Source organism: Kogia breviceps, chromosome 4, assembly GCF_026419965.1.
Source record: "Kogia breviceps isolate mKogBre1 chromosome 4, mKogBre1 haplotype 1, whole genome shotgun sequence".
Lineage (NCBI taxonomy): Eukaryota > Metazoa > Chordata > Mammalia > Artiodactyla > Physeteridae > Kogia > Kogia breviceps.
The window spans coordinates 97,680,488-97,702,851 of record NC_081313.1 but is presented as its reverse complement, the minus strand read 5'-3'; the positions used below and the strand labels follow the sequence as shown (position 1 = coordinate 97,702,851).

Genomic DNA, 22,364 nt, shown 5'->3' with positions numbered 1-22,364 from the left:
ATTTGTCTCTCTCTGTCTGACTTAACTTCACTAAGCATAATACCCTCCAAGTCCATCCATGTTATTGCAAATGGCAAAATTTCCTTCTTTTTTATGGCTGAGTAGTATTCCGTGTGTGTGTGTGTGTGTGTGTGTGTGTGTGTGTGTGTGTGTGTGTGTGTGTGTATACATATATATATAATCTCACATCTTTATCCATTCACCTGTTGATGGGCACTTAAGTTGTGTTCATATCTAGACTATTGTAAATAGTGCTGCTATGAACATCGGAGTGCATGTATCTTTTTGCACTAATGTTTTTGTTTTCTTCGGCTGTATACCCAGGAGTAGAATTGCCAGATCATACAGTAATTCTATTTTTAGTTTTTTTGAGGAGCCTCCATACCATTTTCCACAGTGGCTGCACTAAGGACATTCTTAAATGAAATTAGATGTGTAGATGGATCTATCTATCTGTCTCTCTGTCTGTTTCTCTGTATTTCTGTGAGTGTGTGGAGCATACTGGGAGGGGTATCCTGAGAGTGTCAATCATTTTGGTTATTTCTATTGTATTTCTTAAATAGTTACTAAAAGATTCAGGGATGCCAGTTTTAGTCATTCTTCATGACTCAAATATTGCATATTTTCTTTTGTAGATATTAAAATTTTTATAATTATGTATTAAAAATTAAGGTGTTAGAAGAAATAATACTGTATGGTAGTCATTTTTTCTTGGTGGTGATATTACAGGGTACTCTCACTTTTTATATTATGCATTTCTAAATCTTATAGGTCTTTTATAATTGACATATAATTTTAATATTTAGAAAAGACATAGATGATTATTGAAAGTAAAAGCACAAATTCAAAGTTTTTTCTAATATTTTGCTAATGAGATGTTAACCTTGAGTTATATGCTAGTCTACAAAGCTGTCTTGTCAGACTTAATACTAAGGATATTTGTTTTTGAAAATCACCAAGCCCAGCATTTACTCTCACTTGAGACTTTCAGATAAGCATATTTATCTTTCACCAGAATTTCAGTAAGTCCAAATTTGGGTCTGTGTTTTCTGCACTGATATAAAGTATATCTAAATTTAAAACTAAAGCTGACGTTTTAGTGGTCAAAAGACCACTAATATATGTTACATTGTTACAGATACAGTACTTAAGTATCCACTTGTATGCAATATTATTAAACAATTCCAAAACCATTCACTATAAGTAAAAGTTTATTTTATAAGTTTTTCAACAAATATCCTCTGCATGGCACTTCATCTTTTTATAATTTCTTTTAGCACCTGTAACTAAATGTAAATATGTTATTATGAGAAGTTGGGGCAAAAGATTATAAACATTTTTATTTTAAGGGAAGAAGATAGAAATGATGTGGTTACTAAAAGTGAGTCTGTGATTATTTGAAAATCTTTTTAAAAGTTCCAACTTTATACAGAATGTTAAATGTCTTAGAAACATATGAATGATATAATGTAATTGACCATGAAACACTGGCTTCCCATGGTATCAAGTTTATACATATTCTTTTTTTTTTTTTTTTTTGGTATGCGGGCCTCTCACTGTTGTGGCCTCTCCCGTTGCGGAGCACAGGCTCCAGACGCACAGGCTCAGCGGCCATGGCTCACGGGCTTAGTTGTTCCGCGGCATGTGGGATCTTCCCGGACCAGGGCACGAACCCGTGTCTCCTGCATCGGCAGGCGGATTCTCAACCACTGCGCCACCAGGGAAGCCCGTTTATACATATTCTTGAGTTGACAGTTTAGAAGCTTTTGGTATCTCCATTTTTATGGTAGAATAATTATGCATGTGTTTATGTACATATATATGATTAGACAAACATAATAATTATAGAAAAGGTTTTTGTGACTTACTTTCCTTATATGATTTTATAATTTAAAAAATCGCATGACATTTATTCCCTTTAGAATTTTTTCTCCAAATAGGTGCTCTAAAAATGTCACTTTGAATTACAGCGTAGTGTTTGGAAAAAAGATAACTTATTTATGTTCTTGTTGTAGATTTAAATAACATGCTGAATTTTGCTCTGGTTGAATTTTTCCAGTATCTCAAAAGAAATTGCTGAAAATATTTAGATGTAAGGTTTTCAGATTTTGCATTATAGAAAACAATGTTAGAATTGCATAGAATAAAAGAAGGTAATTCCTTAAAAACTCCTAGAAGAGGATTTGATATGCACCTTATATATATATATATATATATATATATATATATATATATATATATATACATATATATATTTTCATTAAACAGTTTATATTTGCTTCACAAAGTGCAATTTTTTTTTTTTTTACAAATTTTTCAGCTTAAAAGGAATTGCATTTCTTTTCCCGTAATATGAACAACTGGCTAAATTTCTAGTTCTGAAAGGATTTGTGTGACGTCAGTGGGCTCTCCCTGCTTGATAAACTTACTAGGCCTCTCACCTTCTGAGACAGCCGAACTCTCTCTGTGGAGGGCGTTTCTCCCTTGGCCGCTCTCACTTTCTGAGATGACCCCATGCCCTCAGGCCACTCTTGCCTTTTGAGACGGTCCGCATTCTGTCTATGGAATGTGTATTTCTAAATAAATCCACGTCTTACCTAAAAAACAAAAAACCAAAACCACAACTTACTAAAGTCCCTCAAAAGAGATAAATTATGACTAATAATATTTGTTTCCCATTTCCACCTTTCCTGTATAAAATTTAGTAATTGACTAAAGCAGTTGTTTATCAACTTTATTTTACATATTTATTTTTTTGGCCTATGCTACACAGCTTGTGGGTTTTTAGTTCCTCGACCAGGGATCGAGCGCAGGCTCTGGCAGTGAAAATGCCAAGTCCTAACCACTGGGCTGCCCAGGGAATTCCCTCAACTTCATAAGTTTAAATTCAGACAGAGAACCCTAATGCCTTTATACAAATCCTTTCTCCACCTCTCATTTCCACGTCTCCTTGCCCAGTAAAGTTACAAAAAACCCATAAATTTAAGTATTTAACTGCTGAGTTTGAATTCATAGCTATAGTTTTTTTCTTTTCTAATGATTATCATCAGCGTTCATTCATTCAACCAGTATTTATTGAATACCAGCCACTATGGGGCACTGTTATTGACACTAGAATACAGTAAGTTGTAAGTAAAATAATCCATGCCTTAATGGAGCTTACTTTGTCTGGAAATAGCCACTTAGATCAGTATATAATTACAAATTAAATTCTGTGAATAGCATATAAGGGGTGCTTTAAAATGGCAATTTGATTGAAGTTGGGAATTCATGAAGACCTCTTTAGCATTTGAGAACTGAAGGATAGTAATAGTTAGCCAGGCAAAGAAAAGGTAAATACTTTTTTATACTTAGTCTGGCTATGTAGTGAGGGAGGTGGGGAAAGAGTGTCCTTCATGAAATGGATAGTTTATAGACCATGGTAAGGATTTTGCCTAGTGGCAAGCTAAGAATTTTAATATGAGTAATAATGTGATCAGTTTGTTTTTAGAAATTCACTTGGCTGATGCATATAGAAGGATTTATAAGAAGATTGAAGTGGAAGCAAGATGTCCAGATAGGCATTTGCAGAGATTCAGTCTAGAAAGGATATTGACTTGGAATTGAGTACTGTTGTTGGAAAGAATTTTATTAAAAAATAAAAGTCATGCTAATAGTTACAAAGACTTATGTGTCTGTGTCTCTGGCTGAGACTGTTAACCTTGTCTAGTAGAAAAAGAACTAATTAATACAGATAGATGGAATTAGGCTCTAGATAGTGCCAATAAATTAAATATATGCAAATAGCTTTTATATGGATTAAGGAATTGATGGGAATCTTAATAAAATAATAGTAAGTTAAAGTACAGAACCTTTCATTAAGCAGATGGTGAAAAGCAACATAACAGTAAACCACAATTTGTTAAACATTTTGTATCATCATAGTGATACTTTTATTGTAATTAATGCTTTCCATAAAGAAGTATGGAATTAACATGCCAATGTTTTATTTATTTATATATGTATTTATTCATTTATTTATGAGGATGATCTGTCTTTTATTTTTTTAAACTTTTAAAAATATACAGAGGTATTGAATTTTTTTAAACATCTTTACTGGAGTATAATTGCTTTACAATGGTGTGTTAGTTTCTGCTGTGTAACAAAGTGAATCAGCTATACATATACATATATCCCCATTTCTCCTCCCTCTTGTGTCTCCCTCCCACCCTCCCTATCGCATCCCTCTAGGGGGACACAAAGCACCGAGCTGATCTCCCTGTGCCATGCGGCTGCTTCCCACTAGCTGTTTTACATTTGGTAGTGTATATATGTCCATGCCACTCTCTCACTTCATCCCACCGTACCCTTCCCCCTCCCCATGTCCTCAAGTCCATTCTCTGCATCTGCGTCTTTATTCCTGTCCTGCCTCTAGGTTCTTCAGACCCTTTTTTTTTTTTTTTTAGATTCCATGTATATGTGTTAGCATATGGTATTTGTTTTTCTCTTTCTGACTTACTTCACTCTGTATGACAGTCTCTAGGTCCATCCACCTCACTACAGATAACTCAATTTCATTTCCTTTTATGGCTGAGTAATATTCTATTATTCTATTGTATATATGTGCCACATCTTCTTTATCGATTCATCTGTCGATGGACACTTAGATTGCCTCCATGTCCTGGCTATTGTAAATAGAGTTGCAGTGAACACTGTGGTACATGACTTTTATTGAATTATGGTTTCCTCAGGGTATATGCCCAGTAGTGGGATTGCTGGGTCATATGGTAGTTCTATTTTTAGTTTCTTAAGGCACCTCCATACTGTTCTCCATAGTGGCTGTATCACTTTACATTCCCACCAAAGTGCAAGAGGGATCCCTTTTCTCCACACCCTCTCCAGCACTTATTGTTTCTAGATTTTTTGATGATGGCCATTCTGACTGGTGTGAGGGGATACCTCATTGTAGTTTTGATTTGCATTTCTCTAATGATTAGTGATGTTGAGCATCCTTTCACGTGTTTGTTGGCAATCTGTATATCTTCTTTGGAGAAATGTCTATTTAGGTCTTCTGCCCATTTTTGGATTGGTTTTTTTGTTTTTTTTGATATGAGCTGCTTGTATATTTTGGAGATTAATCCTTTGTCAGTTGCTTCATTTGCAACTATTTTCTCCCATTCTGAGGGTTGTCTTTTTGTCTTGTTTATGGTTTCCTTTGCTGTGCAAAAGCTTTTGTCATGAGGTCCCATTTGTTTACTTTTGTTTTTATTTCCGTATCTCTAGGAGGTGGGTCAAAAAGGATCTTGCTGTGATTCATGTCATAGAGCATTCTGCCATGTCTCCCTCTAAGAGTTTTATAGTGTCTGGCCATACATTTAGGTCTTTAATCCATTTTGTGTTTATTTTTCTATATAGTGTTACCTAGTGTTCTAATTTCATTCTTTTACATGTAGCTGTCTAGTTTTCCCAGCACCACTTATTGAAGAGGCTGTCTCTTCTCCATTGTTTATTCTTGCCTCCTTTGTCAAAGATAAGGTGACCATATGTGCATGGGTTTACCTCTGGGCTTTCTATCCTGTTCCTTTGATCTATATTTCTGTTTTTGTGTCAGTACCATACTGTCTTGATTACTGTAGCTTTATAGTATAGTCTGAAGCCAGGGATCCTGATTCCTCCAGCTCCATTTTTCTTTTTTAAGATTGCTTTGGCACTTCGGGGTCTTTTGTGTTTCAATACAGATTGTGAAATTTTTTGTTCTAGTTCTGTGAAAAATGCTATTGGTAGTTTGATAGGGATTGCATTGAATCTGTAGATTGGTTTGGGTAGTATAGTCATTTTCATAATGTTGATTCTTCTAATCCAAAAACATGGTATATCTCTCCATCTGTTTGTATCATCTTTAATTTCTTTCATCAGTGTCTTATAGTTTTCTGCATACAGGACTTTTGTCTCCTTAGGTAGGTTTATTCCTAGGTATTTTATTCTTTTTGTTGCAATGGTAAGTGGAAGTGTTTCCTTAATTTCTCTTTCAGATTTTTCATCATTAGTGTATAGGAATGCAAGAGATTTCTGTGCATTAATTTTGTATCCTGGTACTCTACCAAATGCATTGATTAGCTCTAGTAGTTTTCTGGTAGCATCTTTAGGATTCTCTATAGTATCATGTCATCCACAAACAGTGACCACTTTACTTCTTTTCTGATTTGGATTTCTTTTATTTCTTTTTTGTCTCTGACTGCTGTGGCTAACGCTTCCAAAACTATGTTGAATAATAGTGGCGAGAGTGGGCGACCTTGTCTTGTTCCTGATCTTAGTGAAAATGATTTCAGCTTTTCACCATTGAGGACGATGTTGATTGTGGGTTTGCCATATATGGCCTTTATTATATTGAAGTAAGTTCCGTCTGTGCCTACTTTTGGGAGGGTTTTTATCATAAATGGGTGTTGAATTTTCTCAAAAGCTTTTTCTGCATCTATTGAGATTATCATATGGTTTTTACCCTTCATTTTGTTATTATGGTGTATCACATTGATTGATTTACGTATATTGAAGAATCCTTGCATTCCTGGGATAAACCCCACTTGATCATGGTTTATGATCCTTTTAATGTGCTGTTGGATTCTGTTTGCTAGTATTTTGTTGAGGATTTTTGCATCTATGTTCATCAGTGATATTGGCCTGTAGTTTTCTTTCTTTGTGGCATCTTTGGTTTTGGTATCAGGGTGATAGTGGCGTCATAGAGTGAGTTTGGGAGTTTTCCTCCCTCTGCTATACTTTGGAAGAGTTTGAGAAGGATGGGTGTTACCTCTTCTCTAAATGTTTGATAGAATTCTCCTGTGAAGCCATCTGGTCCTGGACTTTTGTTTGTTGGAAGATTTTTAATCACAGTTTCAATTTCTCTGCTTGAGATTGGTCTCTTTATATTTTCTATTTCTTATTGGTTTGGTCTCAGAAAGTTGTGCTTTTCTAAGACTTTGTCCATTTCTTCCAGGTTGTCCATTTTATTGGCATATAGTTGCTTCTAATAATCTCATGATCCTTTCTATTTCTGCAGTGTCACTTGTTACTTCTCCTTTTTCATTTCTAATATTATTGATTTGAGTCTTCTCTCTTTTTTTCTTGATGAGTCCTGCTAATGGTTTATCAATTTTGTTTATCTTCTCAAAGAACCTGCTTTTAGTTTGATTGATCTTTGCTTCAATAAGCAGTCATTTCTTTTTCATTTATTTCTGATCTGATCTTTATGATTTCTTTCCTTCTGCTAACTTTGGTGTTTTTTTGTTCTTCTTCCTCTAATTGCTTTAGGTGTAAGGGTTGTTTATTTGACATGTTTCTTATTTCTTGAGGTAGGATTGTATTGCTATAAACTTCCCTCTTGGATCTGCTTTTGCTGCATCCCATAGGTTTTGGATCATCGTGTTTTCCTTGTCATTTGTTTCTAGGTACTTTTTGATTTCCTCTTTGATTTTGTCAGTGTTCTCTTGGCTATTTAAAAGTGTACTGTTTGTCCTCCATGTGTTTGTATTGTTTATACATTTTTTTCTGTAGTTGATATCTAGTCTTATAGTGTTGTGGTTGGAAAAGAAACTTGATACAGTTTCAGTTTTCTTAAATTTACCAAGGCTTGATTTGTGACCCAAGATATGATCTATCCTGGAGAATGTTCCATGAGCACTTGAGAAGAAAGTGTATTCTGTTGTTTTGGGATGGCATGTGCTATAAATATCAATTAAGTCGATCTTGTTTAATGTATCATTTAAAGCTTGTGTTTCCTTATTTATTTTTATTTTCGATGATCTGTCTATTGGATGAAAGTGGGGTGTTAAAGTCCCATACTATTATTGTGTAACTGTTGATTTCCGCTTTTATGGCTGTTAGCATTTCCCTTATGTATTGAGGTGCAACCCTGTTGGGTGCATAAATATTTACACTTGTTATATCTTCTTTGATTGATCCCTTGATCATTATGTAGTGTCCTTCTTTGTCTTTTGTAATAGTGTTTATTTTAAAGTCTATTTTGTCTCATATGAGAGTTGCTACTCCAGCTTTCTTTTGATTTCCATTTGCATGGAATATCTTTTTCCATCCCCTCACTTTCAGTTTGTATGTGTCCCTAGGTCTGAAGTGGGTCTCTTGTAGACAGCATATATATGGGTCTTGTTTTTGTATCCATTCAGCCAGTCTGTGTCTTTTGCTTGCAGCATAAATTCTTATAAATTCTTGGTCTGTCTCTTCTGTTACTTAGTGTTGTTTGGGAATGTTTTAAAGAAATATCAAAGATTTAGATACAAGATTCAGTACTTTGGGGATTATTGCACATTTTAATGATGCTTAGATCATGTACTTAAAGGGCAAAAGAGTAAAATATGAATATTTTCCTTGTATATAAATTATATCTTTAATGAAAATATTTCTGCCTTTTTCAGGATTCTTACTGTTAGGAATATTTTATTTACCTGGCAGTGTAACTTGTTCTTTTCTGTTATTCAGTGAAACTCTTTTCTGGTTTTTTCTCCTGCTTCTAAGACTGCTTTTGCTCTACCTGTTCAATAGCTTTTCTTCTTCCATCCTGTAAAATTTGACATTCTTCTAGCTCTAAGTTTTATCTTATCCCACACTCTTGGTCAGGCCACTCATCTGGCTTTATTGCGATAAAGCTGAATTGCTTCACACTTATTCATTAGATTGTGAAGAAAGCATTGTAAATCATCACTAGCACTATCCTGGTTAACATCAGTAGCATCAGTACCACCGTCATCAACATCTTTGCCTGTATTGCCTGCTTACTGTATGGCAGGCATTGCTGAGCACTTCACATATATTAGCATCTTAAAGCACAATCATTCTTTAAGGTTGTTAATGTTTTAGGCTCTGAGAGTTTAAATCATGTTTGAGGTCATACTATTGTGTAGAGTTAAATTTAAATAAATCTAATTTCCTTTCTTAGGCTTTTAGTTGCTGTGTTTTTCTGTCTCCCAATTCATGCACATTATTTTAATTCAAGGTTATAGAAAACTGTTGTTAATAAAGTAAAAGAGTGTACAACTTAACTCAGTAAATTTTAAAATAAAAATTTTATGTGACAAATTGAACTTATGAAGTAATTATATAATGTGTGCTTTATTTCACACCTAGGCTAATTTTTGATTTATTTTCCAATAGCTGTTTATGAAGCCATGACAGCTTTTGAAATGAGTAGAAATGATAATTGTTAAATGAAATTTATCTTTGGTGAGAAAATGTTTCACTAGCAAGACATTATAAAATTGGTTATTACTTAGGTGAGACTAGTAAATCAATTTCTAATATCCTAAATTATTTTCTGTTCTAAGTTTCCTAATAAAGGATATAAATTGATGTAAGCCCAGTATGAATAAATGCATACATATAGACATGCTTAGTTTGGACAATTTCAATTTCAGGAGATATCACAAAAGTTAGTTTCTATAGCATTATTCAACAGAGACTCATCTCCATTAAGTATTGCTGAGAAAAATAGCAGCAGAAGGTAATGCCAAGACGTGTAATCTATAGTCACATTCTTCTTTCTGGCTTGTTTAATGGTGTAATGTTTTGTTAATTTACTAAAATCACTCTGAAGTTATTGTAACCAATAATGTTTTGTTTTTTTAAAATTTTTTTGGCTGCATTGGATCTTTGTTGCTGCTTGCGGGCTTTCTCTAGTTGCAGTGAGTGGGGGCTACTCTTTGTTGCGGTGTGCGGGCTTCTCATTGCGGTGACTTCTCTTTTTGTGCAGCACAGGCTCTAGGTGCGCGGGCTTCAGTAGTTGTGGCACATGGGCTCAGTAGTTGTGGTTTGTGGGCTCCAGAGCACAGACTCAGTAGTTGTGACACACGGACTTAGTTGCTCCGCGGCATGTGGGATCTTCCTGGACCAGGGCTCGAACCCATGTCCTCTGCATTGGCAGGCAGATTCTTAACCACTGCACCACCAGAGATGGTAGCCAATAATCTTAAGGAATTTTTGTTTTCATGCCTCTATTTTTTTTTTTTTAAAGAGGAAGCTTAAAAACTCAGATAAAACTTTTTTTTATTTAAGAGAAATTATTATATTTCAATATTATTTTAAACTTTAATTCTGTCATTCTAAACTTTTTAAAAGAATAATTATGCCTGAGAATGTAGAGATTACTATTTGACTTATAAAGATAACTTCCAATTCTGTGATCTCATGAATCTATGTGTTTTTACTTTCCTTCTCTAGATATTTCCATACCCATAGTTCTCAGTGACTTCAGATATGCACTACTTGGAGTTATGTGAAAAACAGTGGTAGATTAAACATTTTTATTAGTAGGAAAAAACACTAGTCAAAATATTTGATTAAATATGTCACTCAGCAGAATTTTAATTTTGTATCATTATTTAAATTTGCTTAAATTTGAAATTTGTAAGTGCTTAATTTTTAGGCTTCTGAATTGTATGTTTGCATTTTTAACATCAAAGTTTTTGTGTGTTGGAAAAGCAATGTGTAACTTTAATTATCATTTTAATGTGTAAGAAAGTACTAAATTTTAAACCCAATGTGTTCTACAAGTTCTTTGGTAATTTCGGAATTGTGCTTTACGATGGAAACTGTTATGAAATGAAGTTTCTCCGGTCAACTCAGAAAAAAAATTTAAACAATAATGTGTTTTGGAAGTAGCACAATGTTATCATTTTATCTATAACTAATGCCCCATTTAGCCTTATATTTATCAAATTTTCTGAGTTTCAACATTAATCCTGGAATCTTAACTTTCTGTAAAAACTTTACAGGCTTCATAGCGTGGGAAGATGGGAGCAAGACATAGATATTGACATTTGTGAGAAACTTTCATTCTTGAGAAGACTCCTCCCCCTGTATCTTTTTTTTTTACACTGTGTTCATAAGAACCCTAAAATTATTCAGGAGTCCCTCAGCCTTGCTTTCCAGCAGAATAGCTTTGTTTTATATGTTGGGATTTGCCTAAGAATTCATCCATTTAATTATTAGCCTAGTTATGAAGAGCTCAAGCTCTCAAAGAAGACTTTATAAATTCATTTATCTGCTTTACCATGATTGATTTTTTAACCTTGGGTAAGTTACTTCACCTCTCTGTACTTTGGTTTCCTCATCTGTAAAATGGAGATAATAGTACTTACTTCACAGGGTCTTTGCGAGAATTAAATGAGACAATATATGTACATTTTCTAGAATAGCACTTAGTGTCCAAGTGCATGAGATTTTGCATATAAGTGGTTAAGTCTCCGTTCAAACTGGCAACTGTCTGATGCCAAAGCTGGACTCTTATCACTATTAGATCATAGTGTTGAACTAAACTGAGGAAATGAAAGGAATGAAGTGGATTGAGGGATTGGGGCTAGAAGAAAAGATTTAGTACCTCTCCTTCAAAGGGCAGCTCATAAGCTCAGATACTGATTCTTGTTTGTGAAAGATCATAGAAAAAATGGTGCTTCAGAAAGGAGGGTTTTTTGAGGATATGGGGAGGGGGAAGGGTAAGCTGTGACGATGTGAGAGAGTGGCAGGGACATATACACACTACCAAATGTAAATTAGATAGCTAGTGGGAAGCTGCAGCATAGCACAGGGAGTTCACCTCTGTGCTTTGTGACCACCTAGAGGGGTGGGATAGGGAGGGTGGGAGGGAGGGTGACACAGGAGGGAAGAGTTATGGGAACATATGTATATGTATAACTGATTCACTTTGTTGTAAAGGAGAAACTAACACACTATTGTAAAACAGTTATACTCAAATAAAGATGTTAAAAAAAAAAAAAAAAAAGAAAGGAGGGTTTTTATGTGTGTCTTCCACCGGTAAGGAATTCAAAATGTTAGTAAAAAGTTTATTTTAGCTTGTTCTAGACTAGGGTTGTTTCAGAAAGCCTGCAAAATAGATTGATTTTCCTAGAAACCTTTAAGGAAGCTGATCAACTGATTAGAAAGTCTTGTGACTCTTAATAATTGAGAAGCACAATAGTTTTATGTAATAATGAAACTTGTCTTAAAAGAACCTGAGAACAGATAACATGTAATCACCATCAAATTATAAAAATACAACATTTGTTGGCGGGGGGTGTGTGGAGATGATTAAAATTTTAATTTTGAGGTCTTTTTTAGTTTATTCTTCTTGACAAAAGAATTAACTATATTATAGCAAATTATTTTAAAGACATATGTTATGCAAACATAAGCCATGGCATGTTAATCCTTTGGATATTTTTTTGAGTCCTAAAGGTCATTACTAAACCACTGAATGTGCTATGACTTACACACTATTAATGACACAAATCACAAAAATAGCTAAAGGTCTATCTAGGAAGGAGACATTTGAAAAAACCCTTTTAAAAGGCATCTGAAAAGTGATCATAGCTGTCAAACTGTTATCTGGTATTCTTATATATTAAATATATATTTAATATTTAATGGAAGAGGGCTTCCCTGGTGGTGCAGTGGTTGAGAATCCGCCTGCCGATGCAGGAGACACGGGTTCGTGCCCTGGTCCGGGAAGATCCCACATGCCGCGGAGCAGCTAGACCCGTGAGCCATGGCCGCTGGGCCTGCGCGTCCGGAGCCTGTGCTCCGCAACGGGAGAAGCCACAACAGTGAGAGGCCCGCATACCGCAAAAAAAAAAAAAAAAAAAAAAAAAAAAAAAAATTTAATGGAAGAAAAAAAAGGAAGGCATTAACAACAAAAGAATTTTAAGGAATTCAAATTTTAGCCAATCCAGAGAATCAGTGGAAAAGATCTGAAGCTCAGTCTAGAAGTAAAATTTGGATGAGTTGGCTGTTTCTAAAATGGGAGTTATATTATAGGCTTACAACCTATACTAGGAGAATTCTAAACCAACCAATGATACTCCTGTTCCTAAAGAAGTCACATTAAGAGCACTCAGACAACTTCTACCCATGGAGAGCCAACTTCCAAGAAGATCAAAATTATTGAAGCATTCTTTGCATCAGCATGGCTTCCAAAAATTGGAAATGAAGATTGTATGTAATAATTATACATAATATATTAATAATAATATATAATTAATGTAGCATTATGATTACATATACATTATATGATCTTGGGATTGATCACTAAAAAATAGGTTTTAATACCATCAGGTCCAGCTATCTGATTTTTATCAAGTGAGCAGGAACTGAGAAACTAAATGACTGAAATTAAGTGATTAATTATTGTCAACTTTGATATAATAATATTGGTCTTTCAGTAGTTCCTCTTTTTACATACCATACTTTCATCATATGTTAATTTTTTTCCTTTCTTATAATAGTTAATTTTGCCTTGGATTTTCTTGAACTTTTATTCATGAAGATGAGACAGTTTCTGAAAAATTATTATGCTTGTGACTTCTCAAGAAGATGGATTAGCAGCGTTTCTTTTTAGTCTTGCTCATTTACTCACTGAATTAAGTGTGTGATGAAGGTGATATAGCACATAAGCATAAAAGGAGGTGCCGTGAGATCACATTAGCATGCTTTAATAACATGTATCCTAATAATATGACAGATCTTAGTTATATATATTCTTTTAATATAACCAGTTACTAGATAACTCCCAGAGAGGTGATTTGTGAAGGATATTCTAAAGTCTTTTAACAAATGATATATTTCAAATTCTGTTTTCATACAGCCATGTGAGCCACAGTAAGAAATAAAACACCCTCCCCAAATAACAAATTTCTTTTAAAAATCAAATTAATTCCAATAAACAAAATCCACTGTGAATTTTGCATGTTTTCCAAAGATTTTGTTTTAATCAGATGCTTGTTATAAATTCCTCCAGTGATGACTTGGAATTAAGTGTTGAAAACAGTAGTTGTCTGTACTCTGTTCTACTAGTTGACCTGATGAAATATCAAAGCTTTTAGTAATTACAATTAATCAACATCATGAGTTATTCTTACAGTTATTTAAACATAGGCTTTCTTTTATCATTATACATGTTTCTCAACCATTTTCTTCCATCTCTTTCTCTCCCTGCATCTGTTTTTCATCCTGTCCACTGGTAGAAATGCAGGGTAATTTTAATATGATATCTAAAATATAATTAGTCAAATATGCTTTAAAGAATATATTCCAAAATCATATATAGGGCAATACATTCTATAGTGAATCTTTTATGATGCCCACTTCTTTGCTTCCCTCTCTCTCTCCCTCCCCCTTCTTTCCCCCGCATCTCTTTTTTTTTTTTTTTTTTTTTTTTCTGTACGCGGGCCTCTCACTGTTGTGGCCTCTCCCGTTGCGGAGCACAGGCTCCAGACGCGCAGGCTCAGCGGCCATGGCTCACGGGCCCAGCCGCTCCGCGGCATGTGGGATCTTCCCAGACCAGGGTATGAACCCGTATCCCCTGCATCGGCAGGCGGACTCTCAACCACTGCGCAACCAGGGAAGCCCCCTCTCATCTCTTTTTGAGGAAGGAAAGGAAACAAGTTGTAGAGGATAATTTTTTGAACAAAAAGCAATCAGTGGAAAAACCATATTTCTCATCACATGTCTTTAAATGTGATTTTGCTCAGAGTGTGGGCTTTATTAGTGTAAGATTACTTGAGTTTCATTTAATTAAAGTAGGAATCAAAGGGCGAAAATGCTGACATTCAGTTTTCTATTGCCTTTCTCATGTCTGACTCTATCTCAGCTAAAATATTATCTTGATGGAGAAAATATCTGTAGTGTGCTACTTTTATCTAAAAAGAGGATATATGTATATATATATGTGTGTGTGTATGTGTGTGTGTGTGTATCTGTGTTTATATAGATTTACACCCACACAGACATATGCTTATCAGCTTAAGAAATAATGGAAGAATAAACCAGAAAATAAAAAATCCCAATTGTCAGTTCTCCAAAGTGATTAAACCATTTTCACTCCCACTTCGATGTATGAGAGTTTCATTTGCTGTATCCTCATTTGGTGGTGTTAGTCTTTTCGATTTTAACTGTTCTAATGATTGTGAAATGTTATCTCCTTGTGATTTTATTTTATTTTTATTTATTTATTTTTGGCTGTGTTGGATCTTCGTTGCTGCACACGGGCTTTCTCTAGTTGCGGTGAGCCGGGGCTACTCTTCATTGCGGTGCGAGGGCTTCTCATTGCAGTGGCTTTTCTTGTTGCAGAGCATGGGCACTAGGTGCACAGGCTTCAGTAGCTGTGACTCACAGGCTCTAGAGCGCAGGCTCAGTAGTTGTGGCGCACGGGCTTAGTTGCTCTGCAGCTTGTGGAATCTTCCTGGACCAGGGCTCGAACCCATGTCCCCTGCATTGGCAGGTGGATTCTCAACCACTGCGCCACCAGGGAAGCCTCTCATTGTGATTTTAATTTATATTAAATCATGTTGAGCCCTCTTACATGTACCTATTTGCTACTTGTATATCTTCTTTTGTGAAGTGTCTATTCACTCTTTTGCCCACTGGGAGGGGGTTATTAGTCTTTTTATTTTTGATTTGTAGGAATTTGTATATATTTTGAATATGTTTTCTTTGTCAGATGTGTAACTATCCTCTTGCTTCTACTTAACAAAACAATAAAATGATATTATGTATAGAAGATATTGATACATTTAATATTTATAAACTGGCAATTTTGGAAGGAAATTAGAGTAATTAGTATTTAAAATACAGACCTTATAGTTTTAAACTTAAAACAAAAATTACATTCTATTCTGGTTTTGATTTCAGGTGCAATTAAAAACTAGCATTTCTAGTCAGTATGTAATTCGGGCGCAACCAACTAATAGGTGCCTTTCTACACTGGAGTGTGCAGCTGTTGCTCTTTCTATCTTGGAGAAAAATAATTACATACAAGAGGTATGTCTTTGTAAAGTTATGTAGTTTTTGAAAGTAGGAGTTTGGTTAGATTTTTGTCTAGAAAATTTAAAAATGCATAACTTGTTAAATTTGTAACTTAAGTGACAAGTAGACTATATCTGTGATAGAAATTTGTGCACTTTTATAACCTTCCTTTCTCCTCTGGTGTTTTTCTGTTAGTTTAACGTTCCAGATTGCATTATTTAAATATTCATTCTAAGCTGTGCAAACAGCATTTGTAATATGCTAAATCGTTTTTAAGTAGCATAACATTAAATATAGTTTTTTTGGCTAGATATGTCTTTCAGTAGTCTGTATTTCTGTTTTAGTATTTTGTGTTCTCTTATAGTAGACTTTTTTTTTTATTTAAAAGAACATTTTACAGCAAGATTTTTTCCATTGGTGCTTTTATTCGAGGAGATATACCAACTTCCTGTTTATCTTTTTAACCTTGCTTAGGGTATAAAAAGATATAATTTTTTTTGAGAAAAAAGCCTACAGAATATGAAAAGGTTATAACCTGCAATCAACATTATATTTAATTTCCATGAAAGCCTGATGATTTCATATATAATTCATAATCATTAGTAAATAATAATGTTTCAGTGAGCTCACCAACATCTCAACTTTTTAGAACATGTAAGAAACTTTACACTTTTGACAAGAGGAAAAAAATAGCAAACTAAATGGAGTTTTATAACTCCCTCCTCTAACACACACACACACACGCACATGCACAAAGTATGCTCTTTCCTGCCTTCTTTCTCTCTCATTATACACCATGGTTTCTATTATAAAAGTGTGCCTTAGCCATGAGGGAAATTCCAATAATGGATAAAAGCTTAGGTCAGAGTAACTGGATAAGTGGATTAGTTACCAAGAAAAAGAACAAAAGGCCTCCAGAGCAAGGGGAGTTAAAGAATGCCAGAAGAAGCATTGAATTGCCCTTTTTTCCTCTCCCCTACCCTAAGCCATGGTATGTGTCAGAGTTGGAGACTTTCTTCTTTTGAAAGAAGTAGGCTTTCATGAGTAGGCTATTTTTGTGCGTGAGTAGACTTAGTTTTGGGTCTAGACAATTTCTCTTTCTCTCTTTTGAGGGAAAAAAATGCGTGAGGGATCCTAAATCCTTCCTCCAAATGACCAGGGAGTGTTCTCAGACTTTTTTTTCTCCCCTCTGACTTTATCACCTACTCCCGTGTACCTTCCATCAATATAACAGTTAATATACCCCTATACTTATCTCTTTGTTTTATTTATTTTTATTTATTTATTTATTTATTTATTTTGCAGTACGAGGGCCTCTCATTGTTGTGGCCCCTCCCCTTGCGGAGCACAGGCTCCGGACGTGCAGGCTCAGCGGCCATGGCTGTTTAGGCCCAGCCATGTTTAGGCCATGGCCCAGCCGCTCCGCGGCATGTGGGATCTTCCTGGACCGGGGCAGGAACCCGTGTCCCCTGCATCGGCAGGCGGACTCTCAACCACTGTGCCACCAAGGGAAGCCCCTGTTTTGTTTATTAACCATCATCTGTGTATGTTCTTCAGCAGAAAACAACATTATTTTTAGGTGTCTTAAAGGAAAGATGGAACCCAGGGCTGTTGTTTACGCTTGCTTTCTGTACAGTCTCTGTATTTTCCTTTTTGTTGATGTAAAATCCTAGGATCAGCCAACATCAGACATAGGCCTCATTAAAAGTTTAAACCTTGGAGCTTCCCTGGTGGCGCAGTGGTTGAGAGTCCGCCTGCCAATGCAGGGGACACGGGTTAGTGCCCCGGTCCGGGAAGATCCCACATGCCACGGAGCGGCTGGGCCCGTGAGCCATGGCCGCTGAGCCTGCGCGTCCGGAGCCTGTGCTCCGCAACGGGAGAGGCCACAACAGTGAGAGGCCTGCGTACCGCCAAAAAAAAAAAAAAAAAAAAAGTTTAAATCTTGAGGGAAAAATATAATGGTCTTGGCTATAAATTTAAAATTTCTTTCCTATTCTTCTTTTGGTTTATAAAAAGAATCTTCTATGGGTTTATATTTTTTATTCCCACAATTGGAATTGGGTCTTTACTGCATTCCTAAACAGAAGCTTTAATGTTGGTAACGGTGGTGTTTTAGTAGTAGTAGTTATAGTATAATAGGGCTAGGGTTTGGCATAGGGTTTGTACTACTACTACTACTACTACTACAAATGCTGCTACTGCTCCCCCCTTTCCAGTTTTATAAGATATATTATTCTGCTATTAATTAATGTACTGTCACAGCAGGAAACCTATCTTATGTTTCTAGTATAATATCTAACAACAGGCAAAGTTTAAGAGACAGAAGGGTATCAGGATCTATCATCTCTTCAGCTTTTGGAGCTTTTATTTTTTTCTATGGATCAAGTTGAACATAAAATCCCAAAGCAAAAGTGGGGTCCTAGAGTTCTCATTCTTTTTGCTTTGGTCACCAGGAGGGGTTATACTATAGTGACCAGGAGTAGAAGAAGGATGTTTGATAATCAGACATGTGATTTGGGAGGTGCTGATAATATGGTCACAGGAACATGAGCCTAAAAAAAGCATATGAAACATCCCAAGTTGCTTATTATTACATCTGGCAAACAATTAGCTTTGTTAGTGGGGGAACGCCAAGTCCAGCTTCTTTAAATCTAGCTATCATAAAAAAATTAGTACATTCTTCTGAACATTTGCTCTGAAATAGATGTTTTCTTTCCTTCCTGGGGAGGAAAGCTATAACATGCCTTTTCCCCCCAATAACCTTTTATTAGGGGCATCCTAATAAAACCTTAAGATGATGGGGGACAGTAGTAATTTTTCAGCTGGCTTCATTCTGTAGAGGTAGGGCTCCTCAAAATGAAGAACTTGGCATAGAATGGACTTCTTAGTCTGTTGATTCATTCTTTTCCTTTATTCTTGAGCAGTTTTCAGTCACTTGGAAATAGCATGATATGAGTTTTGAAACAAGTTTGAGTTAAAACTTTATCACTTGTCATCAGCAGTTTTTGCCAGAAGGCAATTCATGTAATCTCTTTGTGTTTTGTTTTCTTATCTGTAATATACAAAAAATAGTTACCTCATAATATTGTTATGAGAATCGAATGGGATAATGTATGTTGATTGCCTGATACCAGGCTCTCAAGAACAGTTCATCTTTTTGCCTTTCTTCGCCTCTGATTCTTGTCTATAGATTGACAGAAAAATTGAACTGAAAGTTGGTGATTTTCATTTTGCCATTATAATATGTACCAGGGTTACTCATACCTTGGAAGCCTTAAGAACTTTTGTAACTAGTCGTGGCAAAGCTCTGTGCTGTAACCTAAATGTCTTAGCTCTACTCATCACCAGTAGTTGTTAATAACGGTCTTTTGAAACTGTCACGTTGCATCTATAGACAGAGGATTTACAGAACACCGATTTTCCCCCAAATAAACTTTTAGAAACTAATTTTGTAAGTAGAGGATTTTCTTTGTTCTTCTGAACCAGTAAACCTCTCATATAGCTTCACATTGCCCCAGATACAATGTTATGAATGTAGAGAGAAACATTATCATTTATTATCAATCAAGTTATATGCTAAGCACTTTAAATGTATCATGTAAGTGCACCATAATAATAACCTTATAAGGTGGACATAATATTCCTCACTTTACAGATGAAGAAAGCGAGGCAAAGAGAGGTTATTTAACTTATCTGGGAACACATATCTAGTAAGCGATTGCATCAGTCACTTAAAACCCCAAAATCAGAATGGCATAACACACTGTCTGTACAGTGGGATTGCCAGGGGGACTGCTGCTAATTATAGTCACTTAGGGATCCAGGCTGATGGATGCACCATCTAGACACATCACTCTACTTTTATTAAAGAAGGAATAAAGAGAGGTGGGGAATCATACACCACTTTTAAAGCATCTGCCCAGAGGTGACACACATTATTTGTGCTCACATTTCATTAACCAAGTCAAGTTTTATGGCCATGCCTAACTTCAGAGGGGGCTAGAAAATGCAGTCTGATCATGTATCATGAAAGAGGACTGATGTATTTGTGAACAGCCCTAGTGACTACCACAGATGTGTCTATCTCCAAAATTCATTGTCTTAATTACTTAGAAAATTGATAGAATCTTATCTTTAGGAAGTAAAAGTTGGAGGCCCTTAATCATAGGAGTATTAATACTCTTCTATCTATGAAGAATCTCATAAATGTCATAAAATAGCAATTGTCGCAGTCTGTATATGGTCCAAGGTATGTTTCCTAGGTATGATGTTTCAGGATTCAATCACTTCCTTATGTTGACTCTGAAAAGTAATATATAGTCATTTCTATATTTCTTCTCTTGTTTGAAGAATTGAAGATACGAAAAGAAATTATGAGAACACACCTAAGAGACTTTTCACAATAATGTCAGGCAGAGCTTTTCCAAGATGTTTTGTCTTTTTCTTACTGGTGTGTCTCAGTTAGGAGTTACATTTAGTTGCATGTAACAGAGCCCTTACTGTACTGGTTGAGCCATATATGAGTTTATTTTTCTCCTGTAATAAGAAATGCTGAAGTTAGTGGTCTAGGGCTGGGGATGCAGCTGAAGACGACATCAGAGACCCAAATTTCTTTTGTCTTTCTGTCCATCACTGTATGTATTTGGCTTTAATCTTCGTGTTTATTGTCCTGTAGTCACATAGTGGTCATCTCACATGTAGCAACCATGTTCCAGGCAAGAAGAAAAGGCAAAAGCCTATGCCTGCTAGGTCTGTTCCAACCCAAGGCCTTCCACTTACATCTTGTTGGATAAACTGTCATTAGTCAATGTAGTATTACTAGCTGGACACATTGCCACCTTGAATAAAATTTTAGATTTTTTTTAATAAGGAAGAAAAGAATGGATATGGAGAAGCAACTACCAGTGACTGCCACATATTTGTAAGAGTTCATTGTAAATTAAAGCTGTTAAGCCCTTTGCTGCCACTTTTGTTGTATATGTGGGGGAATACATTTTCACATAGAGATTGTGAAATTTTTGTAGTTAAATCTGTCTTTGTTCCTTTTATTTTCTTTTTAAACAATCTGTACCATCAAGTTTGTTATTTAAAAGTGTTAGATCCGGGATCTCAGGCCCAGGGAAAGACTCTGACTCAAATATGTTTAAAACACTGGCTTAATGTTTTTTTTTTCCTAATTTCTGAATTTGAATAACTTTAAGAAAGACATATGCTCAGTTGTTTGACAACCTCCACCATTCTCTGTTACCTTATAGGTCCACCTAGGTCACGTGTTTATGTTACATGTCTGGCCCTATAGGTATTTGAGTTTAGACAGGTATGTATACAGTTACAGTTATTTCAAATGCACCCACACCTGGTTATCTAACTTGTATGTGGGCCATGGAGTAGTGTGAGAGAATTAGTAAACTTACCCATTGCTGCCATCATCCATTTGTTAGCAAGTAGCGGGAAGCTTGTGTTAGTCTGTGATTGAAACTGAATTAACTAATTTGTACCTAAATGTCTCTTTTAGTCTGGTGTTACAGATTAGTTATTATAATGGCAACAATTTTTGTAGTGTTTGAATATATTAAAGTATAAACCTAAATTTAAACTTTATCACCTATATGGAAAATTAGTATTTGTGTCTTACTGGAATTCCTTAGTGGTATGTAAGGTATGAATTTAAATGAATTATTTATTTAGAAGTTATATATTTGAGTGCCTGTTGCTTTTCATAGTTAAAAACTAATAATAAAATAATAATCTCTGTTTCTAAAGAAAAAATTTAGATAGAATATCATGATTTGTCACACTTTTTTTAGTACCTTTTTTTTTTTTTATCTTAACAGACTTTGCTTCGCCCTCTTCAAGCTTTATGCTCTTTCCAGCTTCAGCATGGTGCTCAAATTCGCCTCAGCAAGGAACACCTTCTGAAAAATGGATTATATCCTAAGCCGATGCCAAAGAATAAACGCAAACTCAGGAAAATGGAACTATTAATGAACAGCATTAAAATTTAGTACAGTTGTTCTTATGGTGCTAGTTTTGGTGTCTTCAGCTGACAATAACGAGTTAACTTTTTATACATTTTAAGTCTGTGGGTTTTTGTCTAAAGAATGAGAGTTACATACTAAACTTACCCAGAAGAAGAAAGTAATCCAAATAGCCAAAAAACAAACAAACAAAATTCAGTGATTCAATGAAAAACAAGAATTCGTACTGTATTTGTTTTTAAAATGTGCCTCTTATACATTTTTTCAAGTCAATAATTTGAAATGTGATTAGTTATTGAGCTGGGTTAGAAGTACTTATTAATAAAAGGGAATGGAAGGAAATTGATGTGCCTGACTGGTTCAGTATTGTTTCCATTAGTGTTTATAGATAATTACGTGTAGACCTGTAATAGAGGATATGTACCTCAAGTTGCCATCTTGCACATGAACTTTATAGTTTGAAATAAGTAACAAAAGAAAATAATAATCAAGTAATTTAGGTTGAATTTATTTATTTCATAAATAAGTATTCTTTAGGGACTAAACTTGAATTCAGCCAATGTGATTTAAGTGTGTGATTAGTTGCCCATATTTTTAAAGTTCAAT

The 22,364-nt window shown here is 35.2% G+C and overlaps 1 protein-coding gene across 2 annotated transcripts in view; it reads left to right on the top strand.

Moving 5' to 3' along the window:
- DTWD2 (DTW domain containing 2) overlaps positions 1-22,103 on the top strand; it is a 133,579-nt gene extending 111,476 nt beyond the window's left edge. The window contains exons 5-6 of one of the 2 annotated variants that reach the window (XM_059063254.2): positions 15,667-15,795; positions 21,615-22,103. In XM_059063254.2, coding sequence (XP_058919237.1) covers positions 15,667-15,795; positions 21,615-21,785 — 300 coding nt within the window. In that variant the 3' untranslated portion in view covers positions 21,786-22,103. The remainder of the gene's footprint in view (positions 1-15,666; positions 15,796-21,614) is intronic. The other variant, XM_059063256.2, reaches the window with a different exon arrangement.
- Positions 22,104-22,364: the final 261 nt, after the last annotated feature.